The sequence below is a fragment of the Rhinolophus hipposideros genome (assembly GCF_964194185.1).
Source record: "Rhinolophus hipposideros genome assembly, chromosome: 24".
Lineage (NCBI taxonomy): Eukaryota > Metazoa > Chordata > Mammalia > Chiroptera > Rhinolophidae > Rhinolophus > Rhinolophus hipposideros.
The window spans coordinates 696,258-714,650 of NC_138070.1; the positions used below are offsets into that span (position 1 = coordinate 696,258).

General features: G+C 53.4%; 1 protein-coding gene across 3 annotated transcripts in view; it reads right to left on the minus strand.

Moving 5' to 3' along the window:
• The window catches only part of SFSWAP (splicing factor SWAP), a 65,313-nt gene that overhangs the window by 18,140 nt on the left and 28,780 nt on the right, over positions 1 to 18,393 (minus strand). For all 3 annotated transcript variants that reach the window (XM_081037891.1, XM_081037893.1, XM_081037892.1), the window contains 6 exons: positions 17,977 to 18,202; positions 16,936 to 17,067; positions 16,272 to 16,365; positions 15,214 to 15,382; positions 10,746 to 10,976; positions 9,136 to 9,326 (listed from right to left, as the gene is read on the minus strand). In XM_081037891.1, the coding sequence (XP_080894017.1) occupies positions 9,136 to 9,326; positions 10,746 to 10,976; positions 15,214 to 15,382; positions 16,272 to 16,365; positions 16,936 to 17,067; positions 17,977 to 18,202 (1,043 nt within the window). The remainder of the gene's footprint in view (positions 1 to 9,135; positions 9,327 to 10,745; positions 10,977 to 15,213; positions 15,383 to 16,271; positions 16,366 to 16,935; positions 17,068 to 17,976; positions 18,203 to 18,393) is intronic.

Below are 18,393 nucleotides of genomic sequence, written 5' to 3' on the forward strand. Positions count from 1 at the left end.
GTGGCATTCTTGGAGTGTGCTATGAATATGGTTTTTAATAAATTAAAAATGGAGAGATCAAAAAAAAAATTGTGCCTTTCTACTGAAAAAGAAATTCCTCAAACCTCCAGTATATGGTTTTTATGACTGTCTGTAGCACTCTAAAAACAATTTTTAAAGAAGGCCTAAACTAAAAGGTTCCGTTTTGACCTTAGAAAAACTCTGTCACAAGGAAAAAAGCCTCCGTCCCTCCTTTCCTCCCTCTACATGAGATGACGGATGTTAATGAAACTTACTGTGGGGATCGTCTTACAGTGTAAGTCACGTCATTATGCTGTACGCCTTAGACATAAACGGTGCTCCACGTTAACTCAATAAAACCAAAGGAAAAAAAGTCGGTAACTAATCGTAAACAAGACAGTGCCATCAGCACAAGTCCCTCTTATTCTGTGTATATTAATGCACTTAATACTTACCCTTCATCATAAAAAACCTCCGTATTAAGACAGCGGACACACACAGGAAATGCATCGCCTGTTGTGTTCACAGCAGGAACACAGCACCTCCACAGAGGACATCTCCCAGAGCAATCCCATTTCTAGGAACTTACCCTAAGACGTTCACCGAAGTGTGCAAGACGCACACCTAGGGACCCACGTCACATCGCCTTCTGGTGACCCGGAATTAAAACAACGCGAATGACCACAACGGGGACGGTACATCCAGACAGTGAAACAGTATTCAGCATTTTAATGTGATGTTGTGAGCCTACTTTCATCAACATTACATTTGTCCATGTCACACTGTAAAATAAAGTCTCCAAACCACACCCCACAAAACACACCGCCACCATTTCACAGCGGAGCCACCCAGCTTCAGCCCTTCCCCTCGTGATTCCTCAGCTCACTTTAAGTGAACTTTACTTACAGCTGGCAAACACCACACAGCTTGAGACCCACCAAGAAACCCACCATTGGGCTGGCCTGGTGGCTCAGGCAGTTAGAGCTCCATGCTCCTAACTCCAAAGGCTGCCGGTTCGATTCCCACATGGGCCAGTGGGCTCTCAACCACAAGGTTGCCGGTTCATGTCCCCGGCAAGGGCAGCAACTGGACATGGAGCTGAGCTGCGCCCTCCACAACTAAGACTGAAAGGACAACAACTTGACTAGGAAAAAAGTCCTGGAAGTACACACTGCTCCCCAATAAAGTCCTGTTTCCCTTCCCCAATAAAATCTTAAAAAAAAAAAAAAAAAGAAACCCACCATTTATCACTTTGTGCCACAGAGGGTCCAGCTGTAGGGTCTGTGGGACCGAGTGAGCCTGGCCTCCCCGGGGGCTGCAGGCCGCGGGCTGGGTCAAGTGTAATTCTGCAACTGCCCCGGGCTCCCTGCTGTCCTCTCCTGGGTCCATGTGGCCAGGCCAAGGGATGAAGGAAACGAGCACTTTGCGCAAACGTTTGTTCCTTCTGGAGTTGTGCTCTTGCTTTGGCTCTGAGGGGAGCAGCACCAGTGCTGGGGCGGGTGGGGGACCTCTATGACCTGTGGTGACTTCTCCATCTTCTGTTCATTGTGAGCAGGGAGGCAACCACACGCCCGTTCCAAAAGCGGTTTCTTCCCACCTCAAGTGACCAAGGGACCAGCGCCGCTGCAGAAGGAGGTGGCGGCTGCCTGGGTCCCTCATCCGGTCCCCACTGCCCCTCATCATTGCTTCCCAGGTCACTTTCAAGGCTCTGCCTAAACTATCTTAAGTGGAGCCGTTTCATCGCAGGACAGTTCTTAGAACCAGTCTTTCTAACTCAAATTCTCTTAGTGTAATTACAATTTCCAGGTTAAATTTATAAATAATTTGTTGTTTGTTAAAACAATTCTAACATGTAAATACTCCATAAAAAAACCAACCTCTGTATCTAAGAATACCTGTTTCCACTCTGGCTCTAGTCAGGGCTCCTCTAGAAGCATATACACTAGGTGATACTTTAAGAATAAAAGAAATAAGAATAAAAGAAAGATGTAGCAAATTTTCTAACTAGAGGCTGGAGGGAGAGAAATGCTGGCCAAGCCGGTGGCTGCCCCGCCACCCAGCAGGCACAGACCAGGCAGCAGCACGTACTCTTCGGACGAGTCACATGAGCCCTCGAGTGGCCTCGCGTGACCTCGTGGCCGGTGTGTGGCCCAGTCAGGTGTGCAGGCTGAGGAGAGCTAAAACCCAGCTGGCAATGCATTTAAAAATCCCATAACCACGGGCTCTAAGTGAGGGATACAGATCGCATGCAAAACGAGATGGAAGTCGGGAATACAAGCCACCACCCAGAACTTCCACGAGGGCACGAGGCCTCATGAATGCCTGTCAGTGGGCACGGCCCAGCTCACTGCTACATGTCCTTTCTGGGACCAGGCACGGGGGGCGAGGGGGACCCCAGAGAAACCGAGCCCATCTCAGGGAGAACAGAGTTACGGTCCCACGGGTGAGCTGCTCTGGGATGAGAGACAGAAATCCAGTGCCGCCATCACTGCCACAGGACAGAATTCCACTTTCGCTATCGTGACTGTGCAAGTGCTCCGGGGGACACAGCACGATGGGGCGAGCCCAAGTCCACAGGAGGACTGGCGGCTTCTCAGCTAGGCGTGGAGTCCTGCGTCACCGCCAGCCTGGTCGTGTGAGTGTCTGATTCCCTGCCGCCCCGCCCTCCCCTATCTGCACAGCCTCACCACCGCGGGGAAAGTTTAGTCCTCCACCTTGAAGCCCTAGATAACTGAATCAATATTTTCAAAACCTCACTTGTAATCAAGCCACGGACCTATTTATTCGAATAAAGTGATTACCTTCCCCACTGAAGTGAAACCGGCAACCTTGGTGCCCTTTGCCACAGTGAATTACAATGATTTACTACGTGGGCCTCGCTGCTTTTTTTCAGCTTCAAAGTACTCAAAGGATATTAAAAACCCAGCAATTAGACCCGAGAACAAAAGCACAAAGGTAACAGGCAGCAGTGCGGAGCCGCGGGCTGTCTGCAGCGCAGTCCCAGGACCCGACAAGCCTCGCTCCCCACATGCCCCACGTGACACTGAGCCGCGCTGCACCTGGGGTCAGCCGTGCTTCTCTTTGTCAGAGATACAGCAGTCCCGCCACCCCTATTGTGTCACCCCCAGTCTGAAATCAGAGTAAATGGAAAACGACTTCAGTAAACACTCTCTAAGTTTTAAACCACATGCGTTTAAACCACAGAGTACCTCTGCCACCTGGTCACGTGGGCATCGCATCGTCTCACGGGTCGCAGGGGTGAGTGCAGCGCCAGCAGCGGCCTTTAGGGAGACCCCATTCTCGTGCCTCTTATTACAGCACACTGGTGGAACTGTCCTGTCCTACTGTTGCCAGTAACCTCTGCCTGCGCAGACTTGCAAATCAAACTTTATCACTGGTCTGTATGCACAGGAGCAAACACAGTGCATGTAGGCTTCGGTGCTTCCTTGGTTTCAGGCACCCCTGGGGGTACTTAGATAAGAGGGGAGGGCCAATTCAGGACACATCCCCACCCCCAGGGCACCAGGACAACTGCATTTGTAGGGGAGGATGCTGGCTCGGGTCACGCCTCTCACAGGCTCCTTCCCCAGCAGCCTGCGGAGGAGCTGGGTTTAGCCCACAGCCTGACCTCCCCCAGACAGCAGGTGCCAAGAGCCAGTCTGCAGAAACATACCACTGGGGGAGATTTTGGGGCCCGGCGTGCTGCCCAGACAGGTGGTGGTGGAGCTGGGCTGGGGGAGCTCTGGGCTGGGGCTGGGAGCTTTCACCAAACCCAAGCGGAAGGCAGGGCTCTCACTGAGGCTCCCAGTACCGCTGGTCTCAGGTACCAAGGACAGCAGCGCACCACTAGCCTCCCAACAGCACTCCGTGCGGCTGCGTGAACAGCCAGAGAACACAGAGGAACAAGCTGAACCGTGGGAAGTGGCTGTTACGCTCTTTGTGACGCGAGCCATGAGCTGTTCCATGATAGACCAGCAGGGCTGTCTGCACAGTGTGCCCAGCACCCACGCTCCTACTGTGCAAATGCTGTCTGGTGGGCACGGCCCTTTGTGCACCCACAACTTCCGGTGGAGCTCACGTCATGAGGACCAGGAGATGGGCCAGAACCGTCCACCCCTCATGAGGCCCTCTCCTATGTGGACTGAGAAAGGGCGCGGCGGCAGACCCGTTGGGGGCAGTGAGGCCGGCTGTCACATGAGCAATCAAAGCCCCGACAGATACAGCAGTCAGATGGGGACAAGAAGGAAGAATGAACAGCCAGCCGCTATGTGGGCCTGAGCTCGCCGCACCGAGCTCGTTCTGGGTCTGGGCGGCCCACTGCCGTCAGCTCCGAGCCACCAGGCGACTGTGCACTTGAAATGTGGCCAGTGTGCTCAAGGGCCTGAGCTGTGGCTTTTGTTTAATTTTAATTAATTAAATTTAAACTGCCACGCGTAGCTATGGCTACCATATTATTAGTGCAAATCTCGACAGAAAGTAACGTTCGACATAAATGCCACTTGTGGCTTAACCAGGAAGAGTGTCAACTGCCCATTAATTTAAAGGGACGTGAATAACCCAGAAGACAAACAAGTCACTGCTGAGCCAAGCCATGCCCTCCCTCCTGTGCAAACGGTTTCTGGAGGTGCCTGGCCGGCCGAGCCCTCTGCACAGGCCGGGCAGGCAGGTCAGGACGCGGCCTGCAGGTGGCACAGCCAGCTCCCCTGTCGGGCTGGGCTGCCTTTCGGGATGGGATGTTCGCGTCCAGCAGAAGTGATCGAAGCACAAGTCGGCATAGTGGAGGGGAGGGCACAGGTTGGTTTTCATTGCAAGACATCAAGGGGGGACTTTTGAAAAATGAGTCATTTTATCGGAGTAAAAAGTCACTGCTTCCTATGTTAGTAACACTGGAAAACAATACCGATCAGTCCTTCAATCACAACACAGCATCTGCAGACAAATTATAATAGCTCCCAAACCTACAGCTAGTATTTCCTACTGTGGGAAAAGGAGTTGCCTGAAAGCAAACTAACAAGTATTTCAAAATCAAATGTTATTTGTGAAGTAACGCTACAGTGACTAGGAAATGGGATCATCACACACAAGGCGGAAGGCTTCGGACTTTGAAGTGCATCCTCTGAAATGGCGTTTTCAAGCCTCTATCTGGTGCCCGCCATTCACAAGCCTCGACCTCCTGAGGGAATGCCACTGCCAAGACCGGCTGACGCGTCTGTTCTGCAGGCACCACCCCCTTATCTGACCAGCATGTAACCATCTTGAGTGTTCTCACTGCCTTGTCACCTCTGCTCCCATCTGCCCGACACACAGCCACGGCCATATTCTTCTGGCAAACGCTGCTTTTATTTTGTCACTGTCCCACTCTTAAGCCCAAGGTCAGGCTCTCCCAAATCAGCCTTGCTTCCCATTCCAGCTTTGTTTTCCCCTCTGCAGACCTTCTCACTAACCACGCTGCCTGACCAGGCTCCCCCACACTTACTACCTGGAGGTCTCTGGCCCAGCAGCAGGCATCCTCCAGATCTAGGGGGCTCCGAGGCCCTGCCCGAGCCCCAGGCCCACTACAAACCCCTCTGTACAGGCCCAACATACACAGGCTGCTTTTTGTCCCCATTTCCTGCTCTAACTCATGTTGGACCTGTAAACTTGGCAGGATTGTGAACCTGGAAAAATTACTGTTACCTACAAAACGTCCCGAAGCCCTAGCCTGTTGTTACGTAAACGATCACATGGTAACTCAAAAGGGTGTGATCCAAAGTTTCTGGTTTCTCTCCATTTTCCACATACACACACACACACACACACACACACACACACACACACACACACACACACTGCAAAATTGGAAAGTATGGCATATGCACGAATCTCTAAGGGTTACTTACACATGCACTTTTATATATTTTACACATTGTTAAGACCTGCCCGTGTTGGTAAACACACTTTAAGACGTCATTTAAAGCTATACCTGATGTCAACCCCTGAGTCCTAACAGATCCATCAGTGGCACGAGACTGTCATGCAGAAGCAGAACCAGTGTGAGAGGGAACCTGTGAATTCATATAGGAGGCCCCTTACATTAGTGGGAAAAGATGGGCGATTCTGTGATTTGTGCCATGTATCTCGCTACATGCTCCTTAGACTGAAATAAATTCCAAGTGGGTAGATTAAAAGGGACAAAGAGGAAAAAGGTTTGCAATGCTGGTGACAAAGAGCCAACACAAAGTAGTAGAGAAGACAGAGAGCCAGGAGGACACGAGTGGAGGTTCAGGGACGGTTTGTGTGTGCGTGCGTGCGCGTGTGTGTGCGTGTGCAACAATGCCATGAAACCTCCGAAAGGTTACTCAGTATCACTTAGAATTAGAATAGGTAAGTTAGACCACAGACACCATTTCTCACCGACCAGACTGATGGGAATTAAAAGCTGATGATGACCAATGCTGGCAGGGGCGTGAAGACACACTTACTTTCACACCCTGTGGAGATGAACAAAAAGCGACAGTCGTGTTTGGGCTAAATTAGCGGTATCTGAACTGAAAAGGCCCTCCCAGGCCAGCGGCCTGTAGACACGCTCCCAGAAGTGTGCATACAGGCCCAGGAAGCAGCATTGCGGAGAGCGGCACGTTACCCCCGCGACCTGGAACCTCGCACTGCCACCTGCAGGGGATGGTGGCCACGCAGACCCGCTCCTTCCAAGGGACTGAGAACCACTCACCCAATAAGTGTTTTCCAAGTGTCTACCACGCGGAGCGTGACTCTGACACTGGCGTGGGAAGAGCTCTGCTGTGACGGCAGCAAGACGCCAGAGCAACGCACAGGTGCACCCACTGTGGGAGGACTGTGAACCGACACATGGAATGTTATTCGCCTTAAAAAGGAAGGACAGTTTGCAAAGTGGAATGAAGGACAAATGCTGCTGCACGGCCGCATGTGCAGGAAGGCCTGATGGCGGGCATTCCTGGAGCAGAGGGGTGCCGGGGAGGGCTGGGCAGCGACGGTCCACGGGCAGGGTTCCACCTGGGAAGGTGGTGCCGACGGCTGGCCACAGTGTGAATGTGTCTAACGCCCCTGAGCCGTGCGCTTAAAAATGGTTAAATGGCAAAGTGTACGGATGTCCACTTTACACAATCAGAAAATAAAGAATTGGTGTTTCCCTAGGAATGAAAAGAAAGGCATACAGAGAAGAAAAAGACCTCTGTTGTCCACTTTATGCCTTTCTCCAGCTTCTGGCCTAAAACCACACACACACACAGGTCTCACACAAGGCAGGCAAGACTGGAAGCCCCTCCCCTCAGGCGGACACGCTTCGAGACCATGCAAAGCTGCCAGGTTTCCACCACGCCTTCTCAACAGCGTCCCCAGGCCACCTGCACACGTCTGCTCAGACAGCTCTGGGGTACCACCCCCTCACCCTAGGTACCAGGGGGCCGACCCACCAAGTGTCCATCTCTCCGGACACTGAAATTCTGCAGCTGTGCGGCGGGGCCGACCTGCCCCGTTTGCGAGCTCGGTGCACGTGGAGCCGTCCGCGAGGTCAGGCTAACCTGCCTCCAGAAGCCACTATAGGCTGAAAATACTTGTGAGTGTGGATCTCATTTATGACATTTGCCAACTTAATTCAACTATTTCTGTTTCAAAGCAATTAAAGACGTTTATCACCATCTGCTGCTACCATTACACTTTTGCTGAAATTGTTTAGTACCTACAATCTCTCTCACTAGACACCCAGGGAGAGTGACCCCGTGATTTAAACAAGAAGCATAAACACTCATTTCTACGTATTACAGATTCAAAACACATGCTTGAAACAAGGAAGGTGGAGACGCCACACACAAAGGTAACAAGAGAACAGCAGTCCAGCGTGTGCTCACGAGGAAATAATTCTGTGGCTGTGACGAGCCAACCTGGCAGACTGGGAAACGGGATTAATGACGAGTGACTGCCGCTATGACGGAGTTTTCATTAAAACACAATTACATTAGAAAATAGAGATGTGACTATGTAATATAATCGGTTAAAGTATCTCCATATGCAGATGTATTTTAATTAAGCCCTTTACTCACCGCACAAATGACATCAAAACAATAAAAGAAATTAAAACAGCCCAGCCGCCCCTCCCACCGCAGCAGCAGCCCCCAGCTTTCTTAGGTTCCCCATGCTGCTTCCTAAGGACGTAATTTTTAAAGCTGCCACCATAAAGGTGGAAATATTTTACACTCTCCCTCTCCCGCTCTTATATCAAAAGCACTTTCTCTCTGCCGTAGTATCAGTGACCAGTTTTAGCTGCTGCAGATTTAATTTCCGCAGTGGTGCAGAGGTCTCTCCTAAGCAGGTCACTTTTCCGGGATGGGCTGCCCTGGGGACGCTCGCTGCACAGAAGTGGAGCGTCCGGGTGGCGGGTGCTAAGCGGGGCCCAGAGCAGCAGTCAGGGCACAAGGCCACAGCCCACAGCTGACACGAGCTCACGAGACGGACACTCACTGCTCCTCCCACCTAGTCCAGCTATTATTTTTGAGGCCTCCTGCCAGATTCGAGAGCGTTTCAGATTGATTCTTGAGGCGAGAAAGCTGATTTGACCTTCAACAGAATGCTGAAAATCTGATCTCCACGGAAAACCAACCAACAGGCTCTGTGCAGCAAAAATCCGTTTTGAATAACGGCCCAGACTCTTAGAAATGTCAATGTAATTAAAGTCAAAATGTGCAAGGCCCGTTCACTGTGAGGGGAAGGCAGCCACACAGGCACATTGGAGACACTCAGAGACGTGGCGTGGGCACTGCTGCGAGCAGCCCCGCAGGGCAGCCGGCTCTGATCCAGCTGAAGGAAGGAAACGGCCAGAGGGGCGAAGTTGGGTCACACAGCTTACGACGAGCCGTGGGCATCTGACCCTCTCAAGAGATGATGGCAGTACTACCTCTCACCTTTCTTTCTAGTTAAACCACCGACACTGACACATGCCCCCACGGAAGAATCTCTGCCGTGGGTGTAAGCTGCCGGCAGGTGCAGACAGACCCCCACGGGAAAGCAGAGAGCCTGCCGCCTGGGTGGGCTCCCTGACCAGTGGACCAGTGACAGAGGGCACTCCCGGGCCCTCAGCCACCACATGTTCCCACGGGCTGCCACGGCCCTTTGTGAACCTACCTCTACACTGAAGGGATTCTCCTCGACCTTCCCGACGTCTGCTTCCGGCAGAGGGTTCTTTAAGGTTTGTAAAAACAGAGCTGCTTTCCTCTTACGTTCTGCTTGAAGCTGCTTCTCCTTCGACTCCTTTGATGCCTGGGCCAGCTTTTCCCGGGCAGCAGCTGCCAGGCGGTCCTCCAGCTTTTGCTTTGCTTAAGGAATAAACAGAAGGAGTGACGTTTAGAGCAAGCAGTATTATATAAGGCAGGAAAGGGATCATGAACCACAACACAGTCATGTTAAAAACATGAACAAGACAAATTTCAGGACACATTAAAAAAATCGGGCAAATCGGATTTTGAGAGTTAGTTTATAATGCTTATTATTACTGGTATTTTCAAATTTCACTTTCAAAATCAAAGGCAGAGGCTGATGGGCCCCCACCCCAGTGAGAGCTGGGGTGGCTCTCAGAATGGTGTCCGGACACCCCCAGCAGGGGGCGGGCATCCTGAAAGGGTTTCTTTCAGATGACCTGGCACACGGCCTGGTCCACACACGAATGCAGGTCCAGGCACAGGCGTGAGCACAAGGCTGCTTTGGGAGACCAACTACAGCAGAGGGCACATCCGTGACAAGAAGGCATCCTGTGGGTAACAACTACCTTTTATAAACACTGCTTCATCCATCTGTGCATATGCAGAAAAAGCACATTGTGGGAGCCAGTTAGAATAAAGCAAAGCTGGAAACGCAATCGTTAACGCACTACTCTGGAGCAGAGCAGAATCTGTTTTGGAGTCGGGGTAGGAGGTGTGAGACGGTCCATGTGGTACAGGCAGGAGGTGGCCGTGCTGTGACCCGTGAAGACGGCTGCAGCCTGGAAACCAGCCTGGGCATCGTCAAGGTGGGCGACGGCCGCACAAAGGGCAGGAGCGGCTCCTAGTTGGATGCTGGCCGGGCCACCACCCAGGTGCCAAGGCCTCTCCATTAAAGCGCCATGGCAATGCGGCTCCCCCCCACCCCCCATGGCACTGCCTCTCAGGCTGAGGGGAGCAGTGCTGCCTCCGACATGTCACAGGCCCCACACAGCTCCCACGGGGGCTGGTGCCTGCAGGCTGAGACTCTGGCTGGCAGGCTTGGCAGTTCTGGCTAAGTGGGTTAATCTTGTATTTAGGCACTTTTTTCTTTCAAAGGGTTTAAAACACGGACAGGGCTGGCCCGGTGGCTCAGGTGGGTAGAGCGCCGTGCTCCTAATGCCAAGTCGCCGGTTCGATTTCCACATGGGCCAGTGAGCTGCGCCCTAAGATTGTGAACAGCTCTCCCTGGAGCTGGGCTGCCATGATCAGCTGGAGGTTGGCGTGAACTGCCGTGTGCTGCCGTGTGCTGTCAGGAGCGGCCAGTGGCCAGTCTGAGTGGCCGGCAGCCGGCGAGCGCTGCTGTGAGCTTCTGCGAGTGGCCGCCCGACGACGGCGACCTGATGCCTCAGCCGGGGAGCCCAAGGCTCATCACACCACACGGGCCAGGGAGCTGTGTCCTCCACAGCTCGACTGAGAGACAACGGCTTCAACCGGAGTGGGGGGCGGGGGAAGGTGGACGGAAACGGGGGGAAATAAATAAATAAAACACGGACAAACCTTGCTTTGCTTCTAGCTCCTCCTGGGTCAGTGGGGGCCGCTTCTCCTCAACCACCACACAGGGCGGGGCCACTGCCGGGTGAGTGTTTGGGGCGCTGCTGGAACTTTCTTGGCCTTCTTTGCTTTCTTCGTCATCATCACTGTCGTCATCTAGCTTAACACGGTTTTTTTCCAGGGGAAGCAGATCATTTTCTTTGGCCTTGATTGCAAAGCTTATTGGAGCAAATGAAGCTGTTGAGAAAAGGTGAGAATGGTTAACACATTTTCAGGTAACGAAACACAGAGCAGAAATCCTCATCCCCATGAGCTCCAGCGGTGGAGGGGACATCTACAGCTTACGCAGAGGACACTAGGGGCAGCGAGGCGGGGCAGCCCCACGTGAGGCCCCACGCAAGCCACGCCTGTCAGGGGGGACCGCTTGGTGCCGGCTCCACGTCAGGGAGGCATGACCAAGTACAGGTGGGGTCAGTGGTCAGTTTTCTAGGTTCAGCAACAGCTGAGTTTGCCCAAGTTGGCATACGATGCGACTCCACTGAGAAAAGGTACAACAATCCCAACTCTATAAAATGGTCTTTCTTACAAAGCAACAGTTACAGCATCCCCTTCATGTGGCAACCTTTCTGCTGGGCATTGTCAGACTATTCTTACACCGTAAGATTTTAAATCGGGATAAACAGAAGGTTAGGTGGTTCAACTGCCTCCCCTAGAATATCTGGAAATTTTAATGGACAGGAAGTACAAAGGCTACAGAGGAAGCGTCTTCCTTCCCACCCCTATCCACACGACTCTCGAACCAAGCCCCTTTCTCCTTCAGACACTATGGCAACTGGCTCTTAACCACACCTATTAATGAGATGCTTTATTTTTAAAAACTGCAAGTTATTATTTATGGAGGATATTCAAGTAAAGCACGATAAAGGGAGATTTTAGTACAAACCAGCCAACTCAGAGGGAAAAGGATTCTGGGTCCACAAAGGCAGGTTCTAGAAGGGGCTGTGATCTTCAGTGACCCCACTTGAGCCCCAGGTTCCCCCAAAGCCATGTGGGACCTGAAGCGTGTAACTATCCTAGATCTGTGACATAATCCCCTCAAGCTTCATAGTGCACCCAGGGTGCTCAATGCTGGGAGAGTGACAAATCAGAATGAACAGGAGAAACGGCAGAGGCTGGCACTGCAGGTGCACGTCCCCAAGCACCCCGAAAACTGGCAGCATGCCAGGCGTCAAAGTTGCGGCTTGTTGGGGAGCAAGTGCCACACAGGTCACTGTGCTCACGTGATGACCGGTCCTAACTGGGGACACATGTGAAACATTTATGGATAAAAGGCTACGCATGTGCTGGGGACTTGCTCCAAAATGCTCTGGGGGTGGGGGCGGAGTTGGACCGAGCCCTACAAAATGAGGCCATCTCTGGGACTGCTGGAGGGGCTGGGAGGCCACCACTCCACGCTCTGTTGTTGTGCATGCTTGAAATTTTCCATAAGAGAAAAATGTTTAACAATACCAACCCTTTATTGCCTATTGTAACATGGTCTCGTTAATAAACAGAATCAGTAAACCTTAAAAGGAGAGAAAGCCTCACTTAAATGTTAAATAAAATTACTCAACTTAACTTGGGACTAAAATATGACATCATGAAATAATTTGTACACAATGACTCCCAAACCGTTTCCTCCTGCAAAATGGAACAGCAGGCCAGCTGCAAACATGGCTCTGCAGGGGAGTTGCATGGCGGGGAGGGGGGAAGGCTCCCGCCTGCCCATGCAGGGCCTAAGAGTGCAGGGACTCAGCACTGCTGGGTGACTTACCCAAAGCGCAGTCTGTGCCGTGCTTCCTCCAACAGACTGCCAGGCTCCCCGTCTGCACACGAGGACGAGGCCACCAGGACAAGTAACTTCCCCCAGGCTCAGCTAGAGAGTGGGAGCAGGGTCGGTGCCTCCCACTGGCCCTCTGCCTGGGGCTGTCGCGCGGGTGCCCGAGTCCCAGCTCACACCACCCCTTCTCAGACAGGCCCCCCGACTCTCCTTCAGTCCCCTCTGCAGTCTGCTCACCCCCGAGCCTGGAGAGGGCAGGCTGCAGGGCTGAGGTGGCGGGTCTGTGCGCCCACGTGCTGCGAGTCAGGCCCAGAGCCACAGACGCTCAGGGGACGCTCGTGCAGGAGCCCACACAGCCCCTCGTCCTCCATCTCCCGCATAATACACTTCCATTTGTAGGTAACGTGTTTTATCCCTAGCTTCTAACTTCAAGTGATACACATTCTCCATGGGAAATGTTCCCAACACAGGGGAACAAATGAAAGATCGCCTGCCACTCAGACAGAGCCACCTGAACAAAACTGTGGGCGGGCCCAGGCAGGTCCGCATGACATTACGTGCACATGAAGATGGGCGTCAGCCTGCTGCTTCCAGCAGCGTCTCCCCGTATCAACAGTGCAGACACGTTCCATTGGAAAGCGGCAGCAGTTTCTCAGCATGGACAAGCCAACTCATTCACAGCCTCCCATGACTGTTCCCAATTTTTGGATTTTAAAAGCTAACAAGCCCTGCTGGGCCGGACGCCCTGCAGAACCAGATGATTCTAGAAGCAGTCGGCACTTACGTTTAGAATTTGGTCCACGTCATGGGTTTTTCACCTTTTCACTGTACTTGGTCATTTTTGGACAAGACACGTTTTCATTGTCCTCACTTTCCGCGACTAATTAAGTCAAGCACTGACACGTCTGCTCCAGCATTCAGAATACTTTCCAGCCAGAGCTTCCGACGCCTTAATTACATGGCATTAATATTACAGACCCTAGTCTGACGGGCTGCCCCGCTGCCCCCAGGACGACCTGCCTGCGTTCGCCTGGATGCCTGTCTTCCTTCCACCTGACCTTCACTCGCTGTGGAGATCTGGGGGGACACGGGCCTGTGACCTCAGGCTCCCCAACTTCAGTGCTGTCACGGCTGCCTGCCTAAGCCGTCCTTTCCAGGCCGCATTTATCACACCTGCCACTTCGCGAGTACACAGGAGACTGGAGAGTTCCCCGCCACTCAGGAACTATGGAAGCTGCTGCATGCCCTGTACTCCCGCATCTTGGTGGCAGAGGCAGGCCTGTCCAGCACAGCTTCTCAGGCTCAGAGGACAGCAGGGAAGTGCCATTCACCAGCCCTTACAGGACCTCACGGCACGTGGGCAGCAGCCCTGGGAAGGCAGGCCCACTGCCCTGGCCTGTCACCCGCCCCCTCCTTGGTCGGCAGTGGGCTGCCCTGGGGGTCACTTCCACCGAGTCCCAAAGTGTCCCTGTCTTCCCTATGAGCTAAATTCCCGGTGGGGTGGCTTGTGCTTCTGAGACATGGATGGGACCACCCATTTCTTCCCTACTGATGCTATTCCTTTGGTTACTCCAGTGAGAATCAGAGGAGATGGGAGACGGGACACGTGTGCTCAGGGGGTGCTCAGGGGGCCCCCGGGACAAGAGGCTCAAAGGTACTTCTCTGCTCGTCTAAGTCACTGAGTGTTCCGAACCCGTCAGGTCAGTCTGGTTACCCATGATCACAGGCCTGTCAGAAAAGGCACCTCTGCAGAGAAAGGCCTTGCGCAACTGCAGCCCAGCTCCTTCCAGTTGCGTGGCTGTACCTCTCCTGTGACTCAGCAGCTGTCACTGTCACTGTCAGGTGCCCCCACACCCCCGACACACGCCCTCTTCTACTTCGGTTACAGTTCTATTTCGGGCCATAGTGCCACCAAAACCTTCCAACATGGCTTTTCTGCCTCAGCTCTTCACAAAGTCACCCAGCTGGACACACTTAGTCCCCTGCTCTAAACCCTGTACGTGTGCCATGGCCCCGCTGGAAGTCCCTGGACCTGCTGTGGAGGGCGGAGTCCCCACAAGCTGGCCAAGGTGGCCTTTCCAGGTGATACCCTCCTCACCACCCAGTCGTCACCTCTGAACAAGCCCTGTGCTCGGCCGCGTGGCTGGGACACCAGCTTCAATACCCCTCCCTCATTCCCGCCAGGTGGGACGTGCTGCTCCCACACAATTCTTTTCTACCGTGCCTGCGTGAGCTTTCCTTCTTTTATTATGCTGGCCGTTGTGGCGTCTGTGGGCGCCGACCCACACCCTTCCAAGAACACAAGGTAACCAGCCGGGCGAGGGGAGTTCCGTCTGGTCCAGAGCCGCAAGGGACTTGCTAACAAATAAAGAAAACTGACAACAGTGGCACCGTCTGCACGGCGAGTTTCAGAAGTCCAAGGGTCCGGAATGTTCCTGAAGTATTCTACGCATCCCCACCAACCTGCATAAACAGGCTGCCCAACAAAGGCACAGCTAAGACAAGTGGACATCCGGTGACCAAGTCCGAGCCAGGACAGTACGAGCAAACGTGTAGGTCTACGGAGCAGCAAGGGCTCCCTTGTCCCCACGCCCGTGCCCGCCCCAGCTCCTCCCACCGCGGAGCAGCGTCTGGAAGGCAGGGGTCGCAATGTACCTTTCACAAGCTTCCCATCCAGGACGGCTTTACTGGACGACACCTCCTTCTTCGGCCCTGAGCCGCCTCTTCCCCCCGCGTCAGCCGTGTCCTCAGCCACAGCACCCCCTACGTCACTCGGCTTCTCAGGAACAGCTTCTGCAGGGGCCTCTTCTGGTGCTGACACCGCCTACGGAGATTAAAGCTGTCTGTAAACTGCTCCGTAAGGAAACACATAGGGTTTGTCAAACATGAAGCCTATACAGACATTTCCCTGGACAAAAGCATTTCTATGTTCCTGCCGGAGTAACGCCAAGCACCATCCTTTCAAATTCCGACCTGCTGTTTTCTGATGCAGAGGCGCCTCCCCTCTGGACGACCATCAAGCTCCTTCCAGCCCGGCACTGCCTCGGGGACCCACGCTCACTCCCTTCTCTTTGGAGACCGATGCAGAATACTGTTAGGACATCACACTGTGACATCGCCTACAGACGAGTCAGTTTTCTTCAGTTTGAGCAATCAGCGATAACAGTATGAAGAAACCCGCTGATAAACAAGGCTTCTCTCTACCTGCTCTCTCTCTACCAAAACAGGTTTAAAATGGGTCAGGGTGTCCACATATCCGAGAAGAGGGTGGAGGCAGGAGGAAGGACGACAAAGACAAGGAGAAACGCTCCTGGGGCGCACAAGAGCCACGTGAGGGGACATGTGCAGGAAGCAGGCAGCGAGCACCCACCGTGGACACTGCCCACGTCAGCCGTGAGTGTGTGAGTGTGCACATTCTTAGTACAACAGTACAGCACACAGCTTCCACGAGAAGTAGCTAAAAGAGCCAACCAAAACATCGACTGGTTGAAGAAATGGGATTTTTTCTAAAACATGCTGGACTGATAGTCATCAACGAACTATGAATATGGGTGAAATTTCAACAGATTGACAAGTTTCACTCAACTCAGGTGGAAAAGTTAGCACACCGTGTGCATGAGGCCTGCCATCAGGCACCAAACCCACAGCCCCCACAGCCGAGAACAGGCACTGCTGTGTCTGGAATGAGCCGGCCAGGGGAGCCGCGGCCGTACCTGTGCGCTGTCACCCCCTTCCTTCTGGAGGAAGAACTGCTTCTTAAACTCGTAGTAGGCATTATACTGGTGCCAGGGCTGCAGGAACTCAAATCTGTGACAGAAAGGGGACGGGCCATCAGCAGACACACACGCTGCCAGGGTGCCACCGCGCAGCCACTGCTGCTTGTGTACCCACCGCGCTGGTGCCGTTCTAAACGCTCTGCAGTGACTGAGTGAGCATCTCGGCAACTCCACGCAGCAGCTACAATGAACCCCACCCACTTTACAGACAAGGGAGACTGAGGCACAGAGGTCACAGCCCGTGTCCCTGCCGCACAGACCACACTGCAATGCAGCTCATGTTCTGTTTTACTGCCTGAGGCACAAAACAACAAAATCCCCCCTACATGCGTGTCTGAATTCCCATAGCACATTCCTGAAAAGGATGAATCCCAGCCTTTTATTTTAGGGAGCGTCAACATTTATCATTTAAAAAACAAAGCAAACTAAAACAAAGCTAACGCAATAAGAAAACACCCCCCAACTCTAAGAAGTTTAACAGAGTAATCAGAAGATGTATTTATCTAAACACGTAAGCAAAGGATTAAAAACATTAGAAACCACTGAGCGACAGGAAACCCCCACTGCCCTCTGTGCACACCACGCACAGCCGCCAGCTCACCTGTGATCATTCTTGGCACGGACGCTGCTCTCAAACTTAAGGCCGTTTCTGGCCACGTACTCGGCCAGCTTGTCGATCACGGGCTGAATGTCGGGGGGCGGGGGGATGATGGCAGCCACGGGAGCAAGGGCACTGCAGAGAAGATGACAATCACGTCACAGGTTATCCACCTCGGGGACACTGGCATCCGTCCCAAACACACAAAGGGAGGAGCTGCTCAAGAGGTGACGAGTCAAACAGCACAATCAAGTGGATCCCTTCACAACAGGGACCGAAATATCACTGCCAATGGTGGAAAGGAGACTAAAGGAGACTAAAGTCACAAAAACAGGTGAATTTTTTTTCTCCTAACACTTTCCTCCATTATAAGCTAATTTTCAGACACAGCCAAGAATATATCACATGTTGGCTTTTGTTATATTAAAACAAAACTGGCTAGCATGATCCGTCACCTGCATTTCATGTCTGACTTTCCCAATTAGCAGGATCAGAAAGTGGGTCATTTCGTAGAAATATTCAAGTGTTTCGTCGTTTGTGGAGAGGCTCTTTACAACCAGAGACATTCCAGTGCCCCCTAGAGAGCCCGGGACAGGTGGACACGCTCGGCCCACGAACCCGGAAAGCTCTGCGTGCCGCCCGTGACAGGCGTGGGGGTCTGGCCGCTGCTCGCAGTTGTTACTCATTGGGCAGCGGTGTGCTGGCCGGACCCCCACCTGACAACAGCTACGCGGGTCTCTTCCACTGACAGCACGGACCCGCAGCTTCCCTTCCTCCCCACTGGGGTCACCTCGTCCTGCCCAACCGGGCGAGGACCGGTGTGGGGCCACGGGTGCGTGGGGCGCACTTGGGATCCACCTTCTCCGAGCTCAGCCCGTACTGCCCGTCGGCCCTGACAATTTCCGCTGCCCTATCAACTCCGGAACTTAGGGCTTTGGATAGTAGCTCAGGTAACAGAGACCCTCTGGTAACCCAGATGAAAAAGACCCCCCACTCAAGAACACAAACGCACCAGGCGAGCTGCGGGGGTGGGGGGAGACGCACCTTGTGGTGATGGTGGTGGAGGTCACCCCACTGCTCGTGTCCGCGGTGGTTGGGGGCGGAGGCGGCGTGGTCCCGGGAGGCGGGGGGGCGGTGGTGCTGGGCACGGCCACCCCGGCGGGCAGGCTGCTGTAGTAGGCGGCTACATCGGTCCCCGGCGGGGGTGGTGCCAGGCAGTAGGTGCCATCGGGCAGCACATAGTAGCTGTAGTACACGGCGGCCACTGTCGCTGTGGGAACACACGTTTGGGGAGTGAGGGCGGGAAGGGCGGGCCCACGAGGGCGTAAGAAAGGGACAGTGGTAAACACAGTGTGTCTTCTGCCCACTTTCCACCACATCGTTTTCTGTACTTCCTGATACAAGAAAGGCTGCTTGCGGAACGCGTGTCTGGAAGAACGCAGGCAGGCAATCAAGACACAC